Source organism: Drosophila teissieri, chromosome 3L (assembly GCF_016746235.2).
Source record: "Drosophila teissieri strain GT53w chromosome 3L, Prin_Dtei_1.1, whole genome shotgun sequence".
NCBI lineage: Eukaryota > Metazoa > Arthropoda > Insecta > Diptera > Drosophilidae > Drosophila > Drosophila teissieri.
In genome coordinates, this window is record NC_053031.1 from 17,386,439 (window position 1) to 17,407,352 (window position 20,914).

General features: G+C 43.4%; 1 protein-coding gene across 4 annotated transcripts; it reads left to right on the forward strand.

The window, feature by feature from the left end:
* Positions 1–481: 481 nt before the first annotated feature.
* LOC122615511 (glutamate synthase [NADH], amyloplastic) lies at positions 482–20,752 on the forward strand. Of its 4 annotated transcripts, none has more exons than XM_043790445.1 (16): positions 482–657; positions 8,272–8,748; positions 9,079–9,206; positions 11,989–13,075; positions 13,472–13,474; positions 13,654–13,820; positions 13,877–15,040; positions 15,108–15,238; positions 15,310–15,668; positions 15,730–15,875; positions 16,623–16,732; positions 16,793–16,926; positions 16,987–17,318; positions 17,374–18,858; positions 18,982–19,640; positions 19,798–20,752. In XM_043790445.1, exons 2-16 carry the CDS (start codon positions 8,434–8,436, stop codon positions 19,929–19,931), a joined length of 6,354 nt encoding a protein of 2,117 aa, XP_043646380.1. In that variant the 5' UTR covers positions 482–657; positions 8,272–8,433; the 3' UTR covers positions 19,932–20,752. The 4 variants fall into 4 exon arrangements, 3 of the variants coding, with proteins under 3 accessions (XP_043646380.1, XP_043646379.1, XP_043646381.1); XM_043790444.1 differs by lacking the exon at positions 482–657 and adding an exon at positions 7,992–8,126; XM_043790446.1 differs by lacking the exons at positions 482–657; positions 13,472–13,474 and adding an exon at positions 7,992–8,126.
* Positions 20,753–20,914: the final 162 nt, after the last annotated feature.

A 20,914-nucleotide genomic window follows, 5' to 3' on the forward strand; every position in this document is an offset into this window, starting at 1 on the left:
ACCAAATGTTACTTTAAGTATTTTGCAATTGCAGTTTTACAATTTATTTTCGTGGTGAAGGTATGAATTTGTTCTTGTTGTCAAATATAAGAAAAAAATGATGTGAAGTGGATAATAAAGCTTCATACAAGCACACAGTCAATATAAATGTGTCCCAGTGAGAATACGATATTAGCTTTTGACAGTGAGCACACCATGTAACGGTATTTTACGACACGCATTCAAATTATATGTAAATAATAAAAGCAACCATTAACTGAAAAAAGTAGAATCGGGTTTTTCGATCTGTTAAAATTTGGTTCCTTATTATTTTAAGTTTAAGGGTAAAAGATTACAAGGAAGCTAGAGTTCAAAAACAACAGATGTTACCCCCACTTCGTTTAAGCTCTCACGCAACTTTTCGCTCTCCGCTTTCTTTTGCGCTCTCTTTGGCTTGGGGATAGTTGCGATTTTCGTCCTATTCTTCCATTCTCATTCGGTCTTTTGAAAAAAACGCACGTATTCTGAACACGCGGAATAACCAGAAAATATTCTAAAGCCAAATCGAAGTGGAAGTGCTATAAGCAAGTGGAAAAGTGAAAAACTTCAAAGTTCTTGGTTTTGTGTGAGCGCGAAAAAAACGGAAAACAGTGAATCGGTGTATCAGAAAAGTTCAAAGTAATTGCAAAAAATATGCGTGGAATTCCTTTTTGTGTCGCTTCAAAAATGTGATATGCAAATTACTTAACACACACATGCATACGTGCATACCTATTCACCATAAGTTGGGGAATGGGAAAAAAGCAGTAATGAAAACGAGATAAGGGTTCCGGGGTGCTCCTTTTTCTTACCATAGCTTTTCCTGATTCCCGTAGGAGTTCCTCTAAAAAATCAATAATTTTTACATGGAACACAGAGAAGCACACACACACGTTGAAAAGAGGGAGTGCGGGAAGAAGAAGCATAGCCAGAGAGCAGGAAGAAGTAGGAGAGCAGAAGCTCCCACACCAGAACTTACAGTGGGGGAAATAAAACTAGCGGCTATTTGAGCTTCTGATTTATGGGCAACGTTTAAGTGCTGTTAACGTGTGGTTTGCAAACATAAAGGGATAAATTTATTTTTAACCAGTAATATACATATGTTCTTACTTTGTTTTTGATGTGCGTCATTAAGCCTTACTGAATATTATACTTGGAAATAACATACGATAATACAAAAATTTCGTGACGTGTCACATTGTAAACATACACATCTTAAAATTTAATAAATATAAAAAGTGCGCAATATTAATTTTTGTGTTTTTGAAGCTATGGCAATGGCCTGCACTGTGATTTACCGCCCTGCCGCAAGCTTCTCCTTCTTGTACTTGTTTTTTCCGCTGCCAAGTTCTGTTCTTGATGTTGCCCCCACCCCCTTTTATCTTCTTCTTGCTCGTTGGCTATTTTATGGGCTGCGCTGTGCTTCATTCGTGAATCTTGTTTCGCTATTTACCGCCCCATCCCCCATTCACTGTGATGCAGACAGCTGCTCAGCTCTCCCGCTCGCTCCGCTTCAAGGTCAGAGTAAGGTTAGCTCCGCTCTCCTCTGCTTCAAAGGGCCATGGCAGTGATTTCTTCCTTCCCGCTCCACCGCCCTCGCCCTTACCCTCTTCCGATCTTTTTTCATTTCCCTCTCGTTGAGTACAGTGGCTGCTGAAAGTCTGCGGCCACCGAATGCCGCAAATGGCTATGCCTAATTGCCGCATCAAAATTAATGACAGCCACTGTGTATCTGTGTTTGTGCTTGAGTGTCCTTTATTACACAGGGAAAATTTCCGGGCAACTTAGTAATGTGCTGACATAATCCTAAGCAGATTATTATTATAAAACAAAAACCTATTTTACTTACACTTTAGTTATATTGCACTTTAAAGTGAATAGAAATTGGTATCGTAACATGTTATTTGGTATTCAAGAAAGAAATAAAATTTGTTTGTTATTTGGTATTCAAGAAAGAAACAAAATTTGTTCCAGCCTCTATTTATAAACGTGGGCGGCGAAGTTTGTCTTACTACGTCACTGCCCCTTGACATTTACACTTTCTCTCTGCGTGGGTCTTGGTGTGGGTGGCAGCTTCCGAGTTCGCTCTCTCAGCCCTAACCGCTCTCTGGCTTACACATCCTCCCGGTTTTCTCTCCTGACATAACGGTTATGCAATCAACGCCGCATTTTGCTATTTTTCCGCACAGAGAAAGGCTTTCTCATTTCAATTGCACTTGAAGTTAAAGGATAACGTTCTTGCCTTTGTTTTATTACCGTTTAATGTGTGTGTTTGCGTGCCAGCACTTAGAAAGGATTGTGTAAAACTGAGTGAGCAAATAAAACCGTAGACAAAGGACCTAAGAAAAGATTGGCAGAGATTTCCCCGGAAGTGTGAACCAAGTCTCCTCTTGCGGCTGAGTGCGTTTAGAGCCCTTTCGGGCTTATCGCGGATTTGTGAAGATGAAACTGAAAGCTAAACATCCGTATTCTTATTGGAAAGTCAGCAAAGTATTCATGCCCCCAAATCAAATTCTGTATCCCCTTTGAAATTGGATATGTTTTGCGGTCTCGCTCGAAATAAGGTGGCGCCGCAAGTTTGGTTTAATGGTTCAGTGAATTCCCGAACGGAAAACTTTTCAATTGCGTCGCAGCCTCTAAGTTAAATAAGCTCAAATGGTGGGCATATAAAGCAAGTGCCCCCACCATTTACGGTAGCATTTTAGCAATCTAAATACTCTTGACGAGGATGCGTCTAACACATTGTAAAAACATCAAAAATATATTTTAGTCCTAAGTAATACTCAATCTGTTGTCATTTATTGACTGATTTACTGATTACTGGCTAATTATGCGAAACACGGCAATAAAAATGGTTTACAACCTCTCGAAAACATCATAATGTTCTTGAATATTTTATTTTTGTATTTCCCTAAATTCATTGCCTTCGTCTAGCAACGCTGCAACATTCCATTCCAATACAAGATGATATTGGATCTTTGGGTATTTAATATTGTTAAAATACCCTTTATAAGCTCAATCCTTCAGTATCGTATGGGGTCGCAATTAATTAAACGAATTCACTTCTTTTGAGTGCATGGCTTTTAAACAATTGCGGTTAAAACTGATTGATTTTTCTTTGGGAGGATTACGTGTGCGAGTTGGGTGGAGTGCTGATAAGCACGGTCCCGAGTTCTCTTATGACAAAAAGCAAACAGAAGCAGCCAGAACTCAATACCCAGTAACTGGTACCCGGTACGTAGCGGCATTCCATGATTCAGCTCCCCGCTGCAATTTACTTGGATTCCATTTACATAACTCTGGTTATATAGAAATGTCGGATAAGGGGGGTTGTAAGGGCAGGGCAACCTACCCCAAATGTGCAATCCCATCCCAACCAGATACGGTCATTGGAAACTAATGTAAATTGCGATGTTGCTTGTTTATTGACTGCAAACAGCAGGCTTGTCGTAATTAGCGGGGGATGGGGGAGCGAACCGCACCTATGCCATAAATAGCAACCACCTGCGATAAATTTCTCCGGACAGACAGGAATTTATGGGGAAAATAAACTGAGAAATTGGAAACTTTCAATAAAACGCCATAAATAAGTGGTGAGTATGGGAAAAGTCCAAATATTTACCCAAAAACATTAAACAATAAAAAAAATATGAACAACATTAATTTCAAAAAATCAGAATCAGTAATCAAATGGTGATTCGAGAATACCTCTGATGTTTAACAGTTTTCCATGATTATAGAAACCAAAAAACTTAAGACGTTCATGATAATTGTGCATCTATTAGCACTTCTTATATACAAATTTAACTTGGACCTTCAATATATCAAGTTTAATTACGTATCACAATATTTTACTTCAATGAAAGATCAACGATTTTCGATTCCTTTATAGCCCTTTTATCTATTAATCTTTATCATTCAATCAAAGCTAGAGTAAGTTATCAGCAAATTGACTCATTTTTGATTAAAAGGGCTTTCGCACAAGGCTAATTATCAGCTCTTACAGCCCTCTTGCGCCCACAGTGAGTGTAGATAAAAAAGTTCTCATAATTGTAATTACTTGTACGTAATTTCAAGGCGCAATAAAAAATAAACCGCAAGATGCCCAGTTGATTCTCTAATTAAACACGCGATCGTCGGATAATAAAAACCAATTGTTGCTATTTTTAAAGCAATTGAGGTGATCCCTTTCCGAATCCGCGGCGAAAACTTTGCACAGCTGACTTAAGTGCACAGGTTGGAGGCCATAAAACAGCGGGGGTACCAATAAAGTTAGCCCCGACTACCTGATAAGCGCCCAGCCGGGTCAGATAATGCGCATTTATAGCGGCAATAGAACCCCCCTATGGATCCCCTACCCAATTTTGGCTAGGCCATATCGTAAATCGCTGGAAAACAAAGTTTATAGCGTCGGCGGCTACCGGAGTTGGGTTCTCCACCGATTTTTAGATTGTCCAACGGAAGAAAGTTCTTTGGGGCTAATGGCTTTTTCATTGTGGGATCCTGGCACCCATTAGAACCGCCGATTGTAATTATCCCACGATAATGGCCCTGTGGCATGCCCCATCGCTTTCCGTACTAACCACACGCAATGTTGTCGACGCATAATTTATTTATTTATTTCGGCGTTCGGGGTTATTGAAACTTGTTGCCCGGTCTTGTTTACATCATAAGTATACAATATCAGAGGGGAATATCTATACCTATAGCTGTGCGTGCTTATCCTAATGCCCGGATATCTCTTCTGTGTTTGTAGATGTGGGCCACACGCAGCTGTCTCGTTGTGGACTTTGAGCCAACGCAATGGATGGCGATGGCGATGGCGCTGGCTAAATCTATATCTATGTATATCTCCCGTGTCATCCAGTCGCTTCTCCATTGTGCGATCTATTCTCATTTGGTAGTCTGCAGACTTGTTTGCTATATTAAATTTCGTTGCTTTATTTTTCTCTCCTCTTTCACTTTGGCCAACTATAAATATTTACGTTGACTTTTGATCAGACTTGAGAACAAGGTGTCGGAATTCATTTAACGAACTAACTGCTCTTAGTTGGATGAAAGGTCATCACAATTTTTAAATACCATCACGTGATTAAAAATTCCACAGGAATTTATTTTCCGTCCGTCAACGGGCTGCTCCATATAGATATATATCTGTCTTGCCAGCAATATTCTGAACTCTGAAAATAGCCATCTATAGGTCTGACGCACTCGAAAAGTTATGCAATTAGAACGGCGGAAATTCGAACAAATTAAAAAGGAAATGATAATTTGTCAATCTGAAAGACAGATAGGGAGTACTGAAAAGCTTTTGTAGAACTCCCAAAGATTTATAATACGTTTTTTATTATCCTTACGTCATGATCAACACATACATAGGGTTTATGCATTTATTTTTAATGGCATAATATTTTTCTTTTGCACTCTTTATCTCTTCTCTCAAAAGAACATACGACCGTACTATAACCTTTGCTTCTGCATATACAAACGGAGATATGCGTTTTATTCAAGTCATGATTATCAAGTTTTATTGGCTCTTTAGGCCATAAAAAGCCACCAAAATATGTTCTTTCATATATTGTTCTTTTTGCGACTCGTTTGATGTTATCTTAGGTCAAAACTTTTCCACTGCACCCAAGTCAGATAAATCAGATCGTAGATACATAGATACATTCAGTCCTGTTGAGGGCTATTGGCCCATCTACGTCACATTTTTGCGTTCCACGATTCTTATCGCTGCGTGATTGTATTACGCCTGCAGCCAGAAATCGAACATGTGTATATTTATAGACCATTCCTCTCTATCACGCATGCAAATCGTGAATAGCGCCTTGTGGCATGGCTCCCCAATGGAACACCGTAATCTCAGCTGGATCCCGTGAAATCGGAAAGGAAAAAACCTTCCCAAACCCCCAAGTAAAGTTCACTGTGCCATTAGGTTTTTCGTGTGAGTGCCGTGAATGAGTCTTATCTGTTGTGCATGCCCAACTTTATTAACTTATAAAAAGAAAATAAAACATAGTCAATGAGAATTTCGGCTACCTCTTTCCCCGCAGTCGCAGACACTCGTTTGGCACATGTTAAACGCCTGATACCATAGCCGCAAAAAAAAAGAACAGATCTAAAAAACACAAGAAGCTCGGATGATGATGCTTATCGAATTTCTTAATACCCCTTATGTACCGAATATATTGTTTTTTATAACCGCTATTTGGATATAACGATGTTCTTTCAATTGAAAAGTAACCTTTTCCATATTATTATTATAATTATTATAACTTATGGATCAATAAAAATGAATCTTCCCTTTATCTTATATATGAAAATATATGAATATACATATATGTATATGAATAACTAAGAACTCAAATGTATATATATACCCATATACCCATAGTACTCTGCAAAGCAGGTAGATTCTTCGCAATAGAAAATGTTATCGCTTGACAAATTTTCGGCACTTATCTGGGAGGTGCAGCCGGGGAACCGGTTCCGTACCCCCCATTTCGCCGGCTCCTCCTTAAATACCCCAAGTGGGGAGACGGCGAGAATGTGTCACCCGAATGGTTCGCCGAAGATTGCGATGTGACGTTGTAGTCCCGGTCAGATAATTTCGATCGCTCTCTGAGACTTTGAACTTGCCTATAATTCATGCGATTCAGCCGCTTGTAGAGCACAATAGAAATGCCTTGATACGATGGGAAATGATTTCTTAGAGAGCAATGGAACCCATGAACTTGAAGTTAATCTACCACTTCTCTTTTTTCTAGACACTTGGGTTTTTGATTGATAACTTTATGTGGGACTAATTAAACGAGTGGCTCTAAATTATGGTCTATTTTAGGCCAAAGGTATTTGCTAAATATTTAATTAAGCGCGGCGAGCAATGGAAAATTTTGAAAGAGAATTCGATACCAACATGATCTTCGTATGGAGAATCTATTTATATCGTCGCTCATAAGGAGCAAACAGTGTTTCTGACAAATACGTATTTTCAAATGCATTTCTCTGGGCAAAAGTTGAAAGACCCCATAGAGCGATATGTAAATGAAATTATTATACCATGTGTGACAGTCAATTATTGTTGAACTGATCTGTCCAATAACTTGTGATGGAGCACCACTGGAATTTAAAACAAAATATCCAAAATTAAAATTAACCTTAAACAACAGCCAGTTTTGTGCCATTTCTTATCGTTATTTCGATGTTGTTGTTTTTGAAAAACAAAACTCATTCTGTTGTTTGCTTTGCATATTTGAAATAGCTTTGCTCAAATGAATTTATTACAAATCGCATTTTAAAGCATTTTGTTATTGCTATGCATGTCCGTTGTGACGCCGTAAAAATCATTTCGCCATTGCCTTTGATAACGTTTAACGATTATAAACCGCTGCCGTTCCTAGTTCGATAAAACAGTGTAAATATGGGGCGAATTGGTTGCATTACGTATGCGCACATTATTCAAGGTTCCACTTCTGGATGCAACGATTGTTCAACCACACTGCCAATCAATTGCACGATCTATCGATCGTCGAACTGTCTATTGGGGAGCAATTTAGAAAACCCATTCAGGTGAAGAGGTGCTCAGAGAAAGGGGGTAAACAAAGCTCTGGAGAATGCGAACTGCACTCATACACTCTTCAAAGGGAAAAACATGGCGCAAAAATACCAGATACAAATAAAAATTACTTAAAAGGACATAAGTAATATGAATTAAACAGTAAACTATGTAAAGCTATTAAACATTTCTTCTAAAAAAAAAGTAATTAAGATGGACTTAATTATTTATTGCAAATATTTTCCTGATAAGCACAATTGCATTACATGATATTGATTCAGAATCGAATCAGGCCTCTGATTGCGTGGGCAACTCGGGAGAGAGATATAGCCGCCATATACTATACTATACTATATGTATATGGCCGAGCGAGCATGGGGACGAGCGTGCCACCTTTGCGAGGAGAGAGTCCGATCTTGGGGGCTCTACGCTGCTGCGCTGCTCCAACGCCGCTCATTCGCTTGTGAGCAGCCGTCAGTGTCGCGTGTGCCAGCAGCGGGATAAAATAGGAATAGAAATAGTTACCTAGTATATCTAGCAGTGCATAAATGTATGTGTGTGCAAATAGTGCAAAACGAATGCGAAACAAATAGCTGAGCAACGTGCAAAATCACATTCAAGTGCAACGCTACAAGTGCTGCAATATAAGTGCAATAAAATTACAATTTATTTTTACTATTACTGTTTTTTTGCAGGCAAATATAAACTGAACAAACTGTGCTAATTAAACCAGAAATAACTGTTAACTAAAAAGGTGTGAGCACGCTTATCCAACGCAGTATAGAACCAATTGAAATCGAGTGAAACCAAATTAGATCCCGAGAGACTTTCAGCAAGTGCAACGGTAACAACGTATAATGGCACCAACAATCACTGACAATTGCGAATTTGAATGTGCAACTGTTGAAGCAACAACAACATCAGCGACTACCATCGGTGAATCCGATTATTTCGATAGTTCGGCCATTGGCGGCAGCAGCGATAACTTCGAAGAATCGAATGAACTGCATTTGAATGGGCAGCAGGATCAGGATGTTCAGGAGGAGCAGCAGCAGCAGCAGCAAATGCCATGGGAGGCACCTGGAAAACAGGGACTCTACGATCCCCAGAACGAGCACGAGGCCTGTGGAGTCGGATTCATCGTGGCCATCGATGGCAAACGCTCTCACAAGGTAAGGATCCAGGATATACCCATTCAATTACTTAAGCCTTATTTATATAGGGAAAGTTTTTTGAAAAAAGTTTTTAAGAACGGATAATATCTTTATTAAGATATTTAAGTTTATGCACTCCTTTAAATATTCAAAATCCATTTACATAAAATACCGTTCCACACCTTTGGTTTATGCATAAAAACGGTGCTCTATCCGTTTAAATATGCAAGCATTATATTCGATTTGCTTAATTTACAAGAAAATGTTTTATTTATCAAGACGATTAAAACTACGTCTCTGAGTTGAAAGTGAGAAATGTAATCTGAAGTGATTTTTTTCCACATATAGATTCTACGTGATGCCCAGACCCTCTCAGAACGGATGAATCACCGCGGCGCCTGCGCCTGTGACAATGACACTGGCGATGGCGCTGGCGTCTTGGCTTCCATTCCTCACGGACTCTACTTCAAGGCTCTGTAAGTTCCCCCAATGTAGATATATATATACATAAAAAGTTAGGCATCGCATATTGTACAGTGTGTTTATATATGCCGGCTCCTCTGGCGCCGTCGCCATTGATGAACGAACTGCTTACACGGGACATGGGGCACGGGTCTAGTTGGTGGGCCGGGGGTGTGGCGAAACGATATTGCCGCGATCTCGTGCGCGAAATCCGAAAATAGCTCAAAGCTGCCGTGTTGTCGCTGTCTATCAGTTAAGATCTACTCTCTCAAAAAAGTATAATTCATTTAAGATTAAGTTGGTTGAATTGAGGCAACGAACTCATTATTAGAACGATTAGAATTATATAACAAAAAAAGTATTATCAATCATGCACGTAAGTTTTATTTTCCTTTTGAAAGCATCTTTTGAAAGCATCAGTTATAGAATAAATTGTTTAGCTTAATTTAATGATAGTGTTATTACTCAAAAGTGGCTATAAAATCATTGTCAAGATTACGTAACAATTTAAAGTGAGATTTATTGACTACGAGCTTATAATGCATCAATGTATAATTGAGCATACCTAATTGTGCATTCATTTTTTTATGATATACAAAATTAGACTTCAGGATGCACTTTCTGCCTCAAGAGTCCATTGATGTCCCTTTATTGGCTAAATCTCAATATACCGTGAGGAAAAGATCGGGCACCTCAAAAATAGTTTGCTGAAATGAGGCACATCCACAGATCCACCGAGATATATGCGCGACCAGCCGCGATCCCATACATATAGAATGTACATATGTACTTATGTCGGGGAGTATTTGCCCACCTATAGAGATCCGACAATCCAACATCTGCTCTCTGCTCCCGCCCGACCTATGTACTTCGCTTTCTGTTTATTTTGTCAGCTTTTTGGCACGGTTCTTGTTTTCGTCACGCTTTGCCCAGAAGCGGTAAACATACGTAACCGTAATATATATATATATTTTAATAGGCTATATATGGGATTAAACGATGATTTTTTACGGTCCAGTCTAAGTGGATAGCAGAATAGAAGACATTTGGAGCCAATTACTTCGTGCAAATTATACAACATTATTTAGCTCAACTACGCCAAATGGAAAAACACGTCAAGGTCCCCTATTCGTTCCCCTCGGGTTCTTCACTTAACCCAGTGTACCAGATGTGCATAGTAATGAGGTTTGGACAGGTTGGATTCAGACATTCTAAATGAAGAATTATTTGAAAACTTACACAATCAACAGGGAACAGGATTAATAGGGAATGTTTAAGGGAATGATATGATTTTAGGGAATGATATATTTCTTAGAACCTTAAACTGGGCCTAATTGCCCAGTTGAAATTGTTAAGGAAATGTGAAATGCGAATTCATAAAGAATATTTGAAAAGTTTATTGAGGTTAACTGACCTAAATCGCTCAAATAAATGTCAGATGTGCAAAAGACCTCTATGATTTTATGCAGTTTAATCAGAGCTCAATTACGTTGACCTTTGTTTAGTTAAATAAATCAGTTAAATACTTTATGCTCTTTCGGTTGCTAAGTGCTGCTTTTAGAATCCTTGATTCTACTATCTTCGCTGATAGTTTCCAATGGAACCGATCGATTTGAAAGCGTTCCACTCCATTATAGCCAATGGAAGGCGACTTTCCCAGCTAATAAAAATGACACTGTCCAAGTGTTTTACAACTCAATATGCGCTAATCAATGGCGCGAATTTGCAACTATTTGCGATGTAATTAGTAGTGCAGCTGTCTGATGCCCGAGTATGCATATAATATACACAAATAGGCGGTGATAGATTGATTTTTACAACTGGTTGGGTTATTAAAACGCGTAATGTCGCACGACAGACCTATAAATCTTCTTTAATTAGCGTCTAGCCTACGGTTTAATTGATATGTCCGAGCATTTTCGTGGTGTTCTGGAGGTTTCGGCGTCTCGCTTTGGAAAAGAAATGGTGAAATACTTTGCATGCCAATCGAGGGGGAAGAAATTCACTCTAGACACGCACGTGCAAACGGTCATGAGCACTAAAGATTGCGATCTGAGAGCAACAAGTCGGTGATTGCCAAGTTCAAGGACCGCTTCAAGTCTTGGACTAATTGCGAAATTATGGCAAAACACTTAAACAGTTCGCCGTCCATCGGATCGACCGGAATTCTGAGACGTAATAAGAACGAGGTTCAGGTACATATAAGCTCAGATCAATCTCAATTGCACCTGGGGAAAAAATTTGCATTTTCAGTTTGCTATTGGTTCTCAAATCAAAATTTTTACATCTTATATTGGAGGAGGATATACAAAAGATATGAGTTAAGTCAACTTTTATCATGTGCAATATTATCACAAAACATGAGTTGATTGGGCGTTCGCTCAGTGTACGAATGCATGTCTGAATAACGAAAACAGGTGGACAGACGAATAATGCGGACCGGTGGGCGGGATGGGAGGAATGGGATTGGTTCCATTAGGTTGTGACGGCTGGATCGCTGACAGCTTCTCTATGGCATCTCCATAGAAAGATGCTGATAAGGTGCGACTTGTGGCGGACTCGTTTCGTCACCAGCTCTGAATGGAATGGCGCGATGAATGAATGTCTGAATAACTGAACTGGGCGACTTCGCTTGACTTGCGGCAAACAGAGACCTGACTATGTGCAATTTAATGGCGCATTACTGCTGGAGCTCAGAATTGAGCCAATGGAAAAATGGTTTTATGACCAGTCAACTTTAAGTGACCATATCCTTCAATCTTATTAAACCCTATTCTCCGTGTTCTCCTATTGCAGTGCCAAGCAAGGGCAAACCTTGCCGGAGTTGGGTGACTATGCCACGGGCATTTTCTACCTGGATGAGGCCCAGCATGCAGCTGCCGAGAAGGAGTTTGACGATCTGGCCAAGAGTCTGGGATTGGAGGTGATTGCCTGGCGCACTGTGCCGGCCAATCAGTCGGCCATTGGCGTGGTGGCCCGCAAGTCGGAGCCCCTGTCCCGTCAGGTGTTTGTCCGCCGTCCAGCCGGAAGCGATGAGAAGGCCTTCGAGCGGCAGGTTTTCGTCCTTAGGAAGAGGGCCAGCCACGAGTTGATCAAGCCGGGACGACGGTTCTACATCTGCTCCCTGTCCGACCGCACAGTGGTCTACAAAGGCCTCTTTACTTCCGACCAGTTGTGGGATTACTACACGGACCTCAAGGATCCAGAGTTCGAAACCTACTTGGCATTGGTCCACACTCGCTTCTCCACCAACACCTTTCCCAGTTGGGAAAGGGCTCATCCTCTGCGAGTCCTGGCCCACAACGGTGAGATCAACACTCTTCGAGGAAACGTTAACCTCATGAAGGCCCGCGAGGGTGTCATGCAGTCGGAGCTTTTTGGGGATCAGCTGAAGAAGCTGTACCCAGTCGTGGAGCCGAATCTCTCGGACTCCGGCAGCTTCGATTGCGTGCTGGAGTTCCTCACCATGGCCAGCGATAGGTCGTTGCCGGAATCGGTGATGACCATGGTGCCGGAGGCATGGCAGAATGACAAGACTATGCCGCAAGAGAAGCGTGACTTTTACCAGTGGGCCGCCTGTGTCATGGAGCCCTGGGACGGTCCGGCTCTTATTAGTTTCACCGATGGACGCTACATTGGCGCCGTTTTGGATCGTAACGGACTGCGTCCATCGCGTTTCTACGTGACCAAGGAGAACGTGCTGGTCATGGCTTCTGAGGTGGGTGTGTACGATGTGGATCCATCGCAGGTGACCCTGAAGAGCCGCTTGAAGCCTGGCAGGATGTTGCTGGTGGACACCAAGGAGAAGAAGCTCATCCAGGACATCGAGCTGAAGTCCAAGATTGCCAAGTCTAGGCCTCATTCCGAGTGGCTGCAGCAGAAGGTGAGTTATGGTTTGGTCATATGTGGATTGGGGAAAGACTCGGAGTATATTCGTTAGAATGTTTTTAGTAACACTACCTCAACTCAAAAGGTTAAGTACAGAAAGATACATTGATCCAATTTTGTTAAAGGAACATTTATCCATGGTATTGTTACTGAAATGTTCTACGATTCAACAGAGCTTTCAAGATCTGTGTGCAACATATCCAGCCACTACTACACACATATCATGGTCACAGGGTCGATTTTCACTAATCATCTTAAAACACGAACTCATCTTCTGACACCCAATCGGAAAACTAATAAAATAATAATCTTTGGTCTAAATTTGGCCATTCTCTCTCACGCTATCCCCTAATCTCAATCTATGTGTATTTTTGTTGTGGAAACGACGCAGATGGTGAGTTAAGCAACCCAGATTGCCCTGGGCCCTATCCTTTGTCCTTTGGCCTCCCAAACGTAGTGTTGATCCTCGTTTTTGCTTCCCCGTTGCGTTTCATTTTGCATGTCCTTTGGTTGCCTTCAATTGTTATTATAATTACCTAGCACAAAATAAAAGCTGTTTTTATATCTAAACAGATTACCCTGGATGAGATTCGCAACGCCAATGTGTTGAATACTCCTCCAGTTGACGAGCTGGCCAAGTTGCCCGCCTCCCAGAGGGGCATCTTCGATCCCAGGCTGTCTCTTTTCGGTTATACCACGGAAACGGTCAATATGCTGCTCATTCCCATGTTCAAGAACAAGTAAGTAGATAATGACATTTAAGCAACATAAAGATAACCTATTTATCGTATTAAAGGAAGGAAGCCCTTGGCTCCATGGGTAATGATGCCCCGCTGGCATGCCTGTCCAACTTCCAGCCCATACCTTATGAGTATTTCAAGCAGCTCTTCGCCCAGGTTACCAATCCGCCCATCGATCCATTCCGCGAGAAGGTGGTCATGTCGATGCAGTGTCCTCTCGGACCGGAGGCGAATCTGCTGCAGCCGTCGGCTCAGCAGGTGCATCGTATTTGGCTCACCAATCCCATACTGAGCATTCCAGATACCCAGCTGCTCAAGCGGAATACGCACCGCGGCTGGCGAACCAAGGTCTTGGACATCACATTCCAGTATAACGAAGGTGTTCAGGGGTATATTGATGCCATCGATCGCGTCTGCCGCGAAGGATACGCCGCAGCTCAAGCTGGTTACCAGTTGTTGGTGGTCTCCGATCGTGGAGCGGGAATCGATGGTAAGGTGGCAGTTTCAGCCCTTTTGGCCCTCGGAGCCTTGCATCATCATCTGATTGAGACCCTGCAGCGCATGAAGGTGGGCATTGTGGTGGAAACTGCTGAGGCCCGGGAAGTTCATCATATTTGTGTACTCCTTGGCTACGGAGCGGATGCCATTTGTCCATATCTGGCTTTCGAACTGGCACAGGCTCTGAGAGACGACGGAGTAATTGGGCCCGAGGTCAACGACAAGCAGATCTATGCCGCTTATGCCCAAGCTATTGATACGGGAATTGCCAAAGTAATGGCCAAAATGGGCATCAGCACTTTGCAGTCCTACAAGAGCGCCCAGATCTTTGAGGCTGTGGGATTGGGCTCCGACCTGGTGACCAAGTGCTTCCGTGGCACCCAAAGTCGCATCGGTGGAGTCACCCTGGAGATTCTGGCCAAGGAGGGCCTTCAACGCTATCAACTAACCTATGGAAAGGCAACGCCGGACACCCGCATCCTGCGGAATCCTGGCCAGTACCACTGGCGTCACGGTGGCGAGGCTCACATCAATGAGCCATCCTCCATTGGCAGCCTGCAGGAAGCGGCCGTAAATAAGAATCTGGATGCATTTGAAGCCTTTAAGAAAACCACTTTGGATAGTGTGAAGAAGTGTGCTCTGCGAGGACAGCTGGAGTTTGTCACAGACCGTCAAAGTATAGATATCTCCGAGGTGGAGCCCGCCAGCGAGATTGTCAAGCGGTAAGTACGAGTCCGCATGTAAATCTTCAGATGTTCAAGATTATTTGTATATTTGCGACTCCTAAAGATTTGCCACTGGTGCCATGAGCTTTGGCAGCATCTCCCTGGAAGCTCATCAAACTCTTTCGATCACCATGAATCGCATCGGTGGCAAGAGCAACACTGGTGAAGGTGGCGAGGACTCAGATCGTTATTTAAGTGAGTCATCAAGTATAACCCTATACGATAATAAATTAATCAATATTTATTTGTTATCATTTGCTTTGCAGACCAAGATCCAAACCACAGCCGTCGGTCAGCCATCAAGCAGGTGGCCTCGGGACGTTTTGGCGTAACCGCATCTTACTTGGCTAATGCCGATGATCTGCAGATCAAAATGGCGCAGGGAGCCAAGCCGGGTGAGGGTGGTGAGCTACCGGGTTACAAGGTGACCAAGGATATTGCCAAGACCCGAAAGTCCGTACCCGGAGTGGGCTTAATCTCGCCTCCTCCTCATCACGATATCTACTCCATCGAAGATCTGGCTGAGCTGATCTATGACCTTAAGTGCTCCAATCCGAATGCACGCATCAGTGTAAAGTTGGTGTCCGAAGTGGGCGTTGGTGTCGTCGCTTCCGGTGTTGCCAAGGTAGGTTTGGAATGCCTTAGAAATGAAAGAAGTCTCTTAAACAACTGTTTTAATACAACAGGGCAAAGCCGAGCACATTGTAATTTCTGGACATGATGGTGGTACCGGAGCTAGCTCTTGGACGGGCATTAAAAATGCTGGATTGCCCTGGGAACTGGGTGTGGCCGAGACGCATCAGGTGCTGGTGCTAAATAATCTACGATCACGGTAAGTTTCCGACCAGGAGAAGCCGGCACAGAGCCATTACCGCTCTCTCCTCTTGTTGTTACTAATCATGAACCGATACATTACTGAAGTGCCTGGTTATCCAGATGACAGCGTTGGAAAACCTGTTCAGAACATGTATTCCCAAAAGCAGAGATCCATTGATCATCGGAAAGTTGGGCTGATCCCCCTACACAACCCCATTGAAACTCCTCGTACATGTGGCCAGTGGGCGGTGGGCAGGAGGACGATGACACGGCGGTTGGGGAAGGCGAATCTTGTCCAGCGGAAGAGCGCTCAATAAGAGTTTCCATTGCTTGAAATCTGACAATTGAAAGAAGTCTCGATTGCGAACCCATGGACATGATCCAGTGTGAGGAAACGGATAAAGTGAAAGATCGATCCATTCAAAATGAAGAAGTAGCCTATTCTTTGGACAGAGACCTTTGAAGTAATGAGTATCACTGAACTGATCCACAGATCTTAGCTACAGAAACCCGCTTCCAAACAGCTGTAAAACACGATTCGATCGATCCAGTCCAAATCCAAACTCCAGTCCACTCGCTCTACTCCACTCCACTCACTCGCTCACTCGATCACGATCGTCGCGCTGTGCTCCATTCGTAATTTCTTCTCATTACATTGATTCTTACCAGGGGTTGAATTTGCTAACGTTGCCTTCCTTTTTATGTCGTGTCTTCCCACTATTAACGGTCTGGATCTGGATTTGTTTGGATGAACCTTCTCTAGTGTGATTGTTCAGGCCGATGGACAGCTCCGCACAGGATTCGATGTGGTGGTGGCAGCTTTGCTGGGTGCTGATGAGTTTGGTTTCAGTACTGCTCCTTTGATCGTCATGGGTAAGTTCTAAACATTACTTTTATACGTCTTTCATTTTACAAATGTTATAATTCTTTAAGGCTGTACCATGATGCGCAAGTGTCACTTGAACACCTGTCCCGTGGGCATTGCCACTCAGGATCCGGAGCTGCGCAAGAAGTTCACGGGTAAACCAGAGCATGTTATTAACTTCTTCTTCATGTTGGCCGAGGATGTAAGCTCCTTTTTTCCATGGCTTGTATAATTTAAACTAAGCCGCTTATAATTCCTTTAGATTCGCAAAATTATGGCTGGACTGGGCATTCGAAAGTTCCAGGACCTGATTGGTCGCACCGATCTATTGCGCGTGGCCAGTCAACGCGATGCCAAGGCTAGTAACCTGGACCTCAAGTTGCTCCTGCAGCCAGCTTTGGAACTGCGTCCTGGCACGAACATCGTTGGAGGTTCCGTAAAGCAGGACTTCCAGCTGGAGAAGCGTTCCGACAACGAACTAATTGCCAAGGCTCAGCAAATATTCAGTGGAGCAGACGATAATGTAACCGTCAAGATGCGCATCCATAATGAGGAGCGAGCCTTCGGTTCTACTCTGAGCTACCATATTGCATGGTAGGATTACGGATATTAACAAGGTGATCATAATCTAATTTGGTATCCTCTACAGCAAATACGGAGAGGCTGGCTTGCCCGCTGGCAAGAGCATCGATATCTTCCTGGAGGGATCCGCTGGTCAGAGCTTCTGCGCTTTTCTGGCGCGTGGTGTTAATGTGACATTGAAGGGTGATGCCAACGATTATGTGGGCAAGGGTCTTTGCGGTGGCAATGTTGTCATCACTCCACAGGATACGGTTCCCTTCGAATCACATCTGAATGTGATCGTGGGCAACGTTTGCCTGTATGGAGCTACCGAGGGAACCGCATATTTCCGCGGTATTGCTTCCGAGCGCTTCTGCGTACGAAATTCTGGTGTAACAGCCGTGGTGGAAGGTGTGGGCGATCACGGATGTGAATACATGACCGGCGGTGTGGTGGTTATCCTCGGTCTCACGGGACGAAACTTCGCCGCTGGCATGTCCGGTGGTATTGCCTATGTGTACGATTTGGACGGTTCCTTTAAGCCCAAGGTAAATCCAGAAAGTGTAGAACTCCTGCCGTTGGAAAGTGAGAAGGATGTGTTGCTGGTCAAGGAACTCTTGACAGATTTCATTGAGAAGACAGGCTCGAAGGTGGCAAAGGAGTTGCTGGATAACTGGGCCGAAGCCCAGGGCAAGTTCGTCAAGGTCTTCCCGTATGAATACCAAAAGGCTCTGAAGGACATGGCCGAACAGCAGGCAGTGGAGCAGCCACTAAAGTCCGCCATCGAGAATGGAAATGGAAAGCATGAGCCGCACATCAAGGACATCGAGGAGTCCATTCAGGATGTGGTGCTCGAGCAGAAGCGTGCCGATCGCGTGCTGGACAAGACCCGTGGCTTCGTAAAGTACAAGAGGGAATCCGCTCCCTACCGTGATGCTGGAGAACGACAGAAGGATTGGAATGAAGTCTACAACTTCCCACATGTGCGCAAGAACCTCAAGGTTCAAGCAGCTCGCTGCATGGAATGCGGTGTGCCCTTCTGTCAGTCCAACTCCACAGGCTGTCCACTCGGTAACATCATTCCCAAGTGGAACGACCTCGTGTTCCACGGCGAGTGGCAGGAGGCTCTGCGTCAACTGCTGCAGACCAACAACTTCCCAGAGTTCACCGGTCGAGTATGCCCCGCTCCCTGCGAGGGATCCTGCGTTCTGGGCATCTCCGAACCAGCAGTAACGATCAAGAACATCGAATGCGCCATCATCGATCATGCCTTCGAGCAGGGCTGGATTAAGCCAGAGATCCCTGAAGTTCGCACTGGCAAACGGGTGGCGATTGTGGGATCAGGACCTTCCGGCTTGGCTGCCTCACAGCAGCTGAACCGTGCCGGTCACTTTGTCACCGTCTTTGAGCGCAACGATCGCGTTGGTGGACTTTTGCAGTATGGTATTCCCACGATGAAGCTGTCTAAGGAGGTGGTCAAGCGGCGGGTTGATCTGATGGCTGACGAGGGTATCGAGTTCCGCACCAATGTCCATGTGGGCAAGGACCTCAAGGCCGAGCAACTACTGCAGGAGTAAGTATAATTGAATATTTAAGGTGGTCCAGATTGCAGTGATTGGGTCAACACAGTCCTCAAATTTTAATGGAATAATATGTCTAAAACACCTTTATTTATTACACTTGAACTTTCTAACAGGTACGATGCCGTCCTTCTGACCACTGGCTCCACTTGGCCTCGTGACTTGCCGCTGGCCAACCGTGACCTGAAGGGCATTCACTTTGCCATGGAGTTCCTGGAGGCGCAGCAGAAGAAGCAGCTGGGCGGCAAGAATGACATCATTTCTGCCGCTGGCAAAAATGTGATTATCATCGGCGGTGGAGATACAGGATGCGATTGCATTGCCACGTCGTTGCGTCAAGGCGCCAAGAGCATCACTACATTCGAGATCCTTCCGGAACCCCCACAGAAGCGTGCTGAGGACAACCCCTGGCCCCAGTGGCCGAAGGTCTTCCGCGTGGATTACGGACACGAGGAGGTGAAGCTCAAGTGGGGCAAGGACCCGCGTCAGTACTGCACCACCACCAAGGAGTTCGTGGGTGAAAATGGAGCCATTAAGGGCGTGAACACCGTCGAGGTGGAGTGGACCAAGACGGAAACGGGCCAGTGGCGCATGCAGGAGGTGGCCGGATCGGAGAAGTACTTCCCCGCAGACCTCATCCTCCTGGCCATGGGCTTCCTGGGGCCGGAGAAGACGGTGCCGAGCGAACTGGGCCTGGAGCTAGACCCGCGTGGCAACATCAAGGCATCCAACGGACAGTATGGCACCTCGAACTCCAAGGTCTTCGCGGCAGGAGGTAAGTTTTTCGTTTCATAAGTACTCTTTAAATGATCGTACGTATTTTTGAAAATGCAAAGTTCTTAAGTTCCAAATCAATCATTTGTTATTAAAACTCTAATGATTCTTATATTTCAACTTCAACCAATTGTTAATTTACGTTAATTCCTTTGCAGATTGCCGGCGTGGCCAGTCGCTGGTCGTCTGGGCCATTACCGAGGGTCGTCAGGCCGCACGCCAAGTGGATTCCTATCTGACCGGCCGTCCAAGCGGGCTACCAGGACCTGGTGGCGTCATCGGAACATCGTAAAGAGGATCTGCAGAGGCAGCCAGAGCAGCTAATATCAAGTTTTGTGTGCGTGCATCGTCCTTAGCCTATAGAGCGAAATTCTTTACCGATTTGTGATTTTTATTTTCGCGACTTTAGTTTAGATTACACTAAAAAGACTTGAGTTTTTTACACACCAAACCAAAACCAAACACGTTTCATTTAGTTTTATTTTCTTCGCAAAGCTGGCTGGGAATCGTTAGTGGTTCGTCGAGATGCCCTCCATGGGTGATGATATGCTGCGGCAGAAGTCAATTAAGAGTGCAAACTGAAATGCTGATTGAAGCCAATCGAATACTTATATATCTTAAAGGAAATCGAATATCCAACAAAAAACCTAAGGACAATAACTAGAAACTTACCGTTATCGTTAAACAAAAACATTAATTGAACATTAAATATTTAGAAAATGCATTTTTTCAATGTTGTTTAACTTGTGTTGCCTGTTCTACGCTAAAGATATATATGAAGTGAAAATTGATATGCTGATCTCCACCCTCCTATATACAATCCATAAATCGTATATGCAGACAGAGAAATGTATTAAACTCGGCCAATATCGAAACGCATTTTTTTAGATGTTGTTTGTGTGTTTTGAACTGCATTCGATCGTTGACCGCAAAAGTAACTAAGTGGCTGTTGTTAAAACAAATGTGCTCTTTGGCAGTTATATGTATGAATACAAAGAAATACACAATTTATACCTATTTAACCCAAATGTATACCCTTATACATACATCTCTATATGAATATATTTATGTGCAAGTATTTGATGAAATAAATATTCAAATTATTAAAAAGCATTTGTCTGACGAGTCGATATTTGGGTAGAATACGAGAAATGTGTTTTACATTTTATGCGGGGAAAATAAAGTGAAACCTATTTATTAATCATATTAAAAGAGAGGAATCTCTTGGATACATTTTGAAGCTAAAGAAATTATCATGTGTTAAAACTACAAAAA

What these genes read in the sequence shown, in the direction of transcription:
- LOC122615511 (XM_043790445.1), top strand. Translation starts at nt 8,434, where the DNA reads ATGGCACCAACAATCACTGACAATTGCGAATTTGAATGTGCAACTGTT. An exon ending in ATGGCAAACGCTCTCACAAG is followed by an intron (nt 8,749 to 9,078) that starts GTAAGGATCCAG and finishes TTCCACATATAG; the next exon opens with ATTCTACGTGATGCCCAGAC. An exon ending in CTGAGCTACCATATTGCATG is followed by an intron (nt 17,319 to 17,373) that starts GTAGGATTACGG and finishes TATCCTCTACAG; the next exon opens with CAAATACGGAGAGGCTGGCT.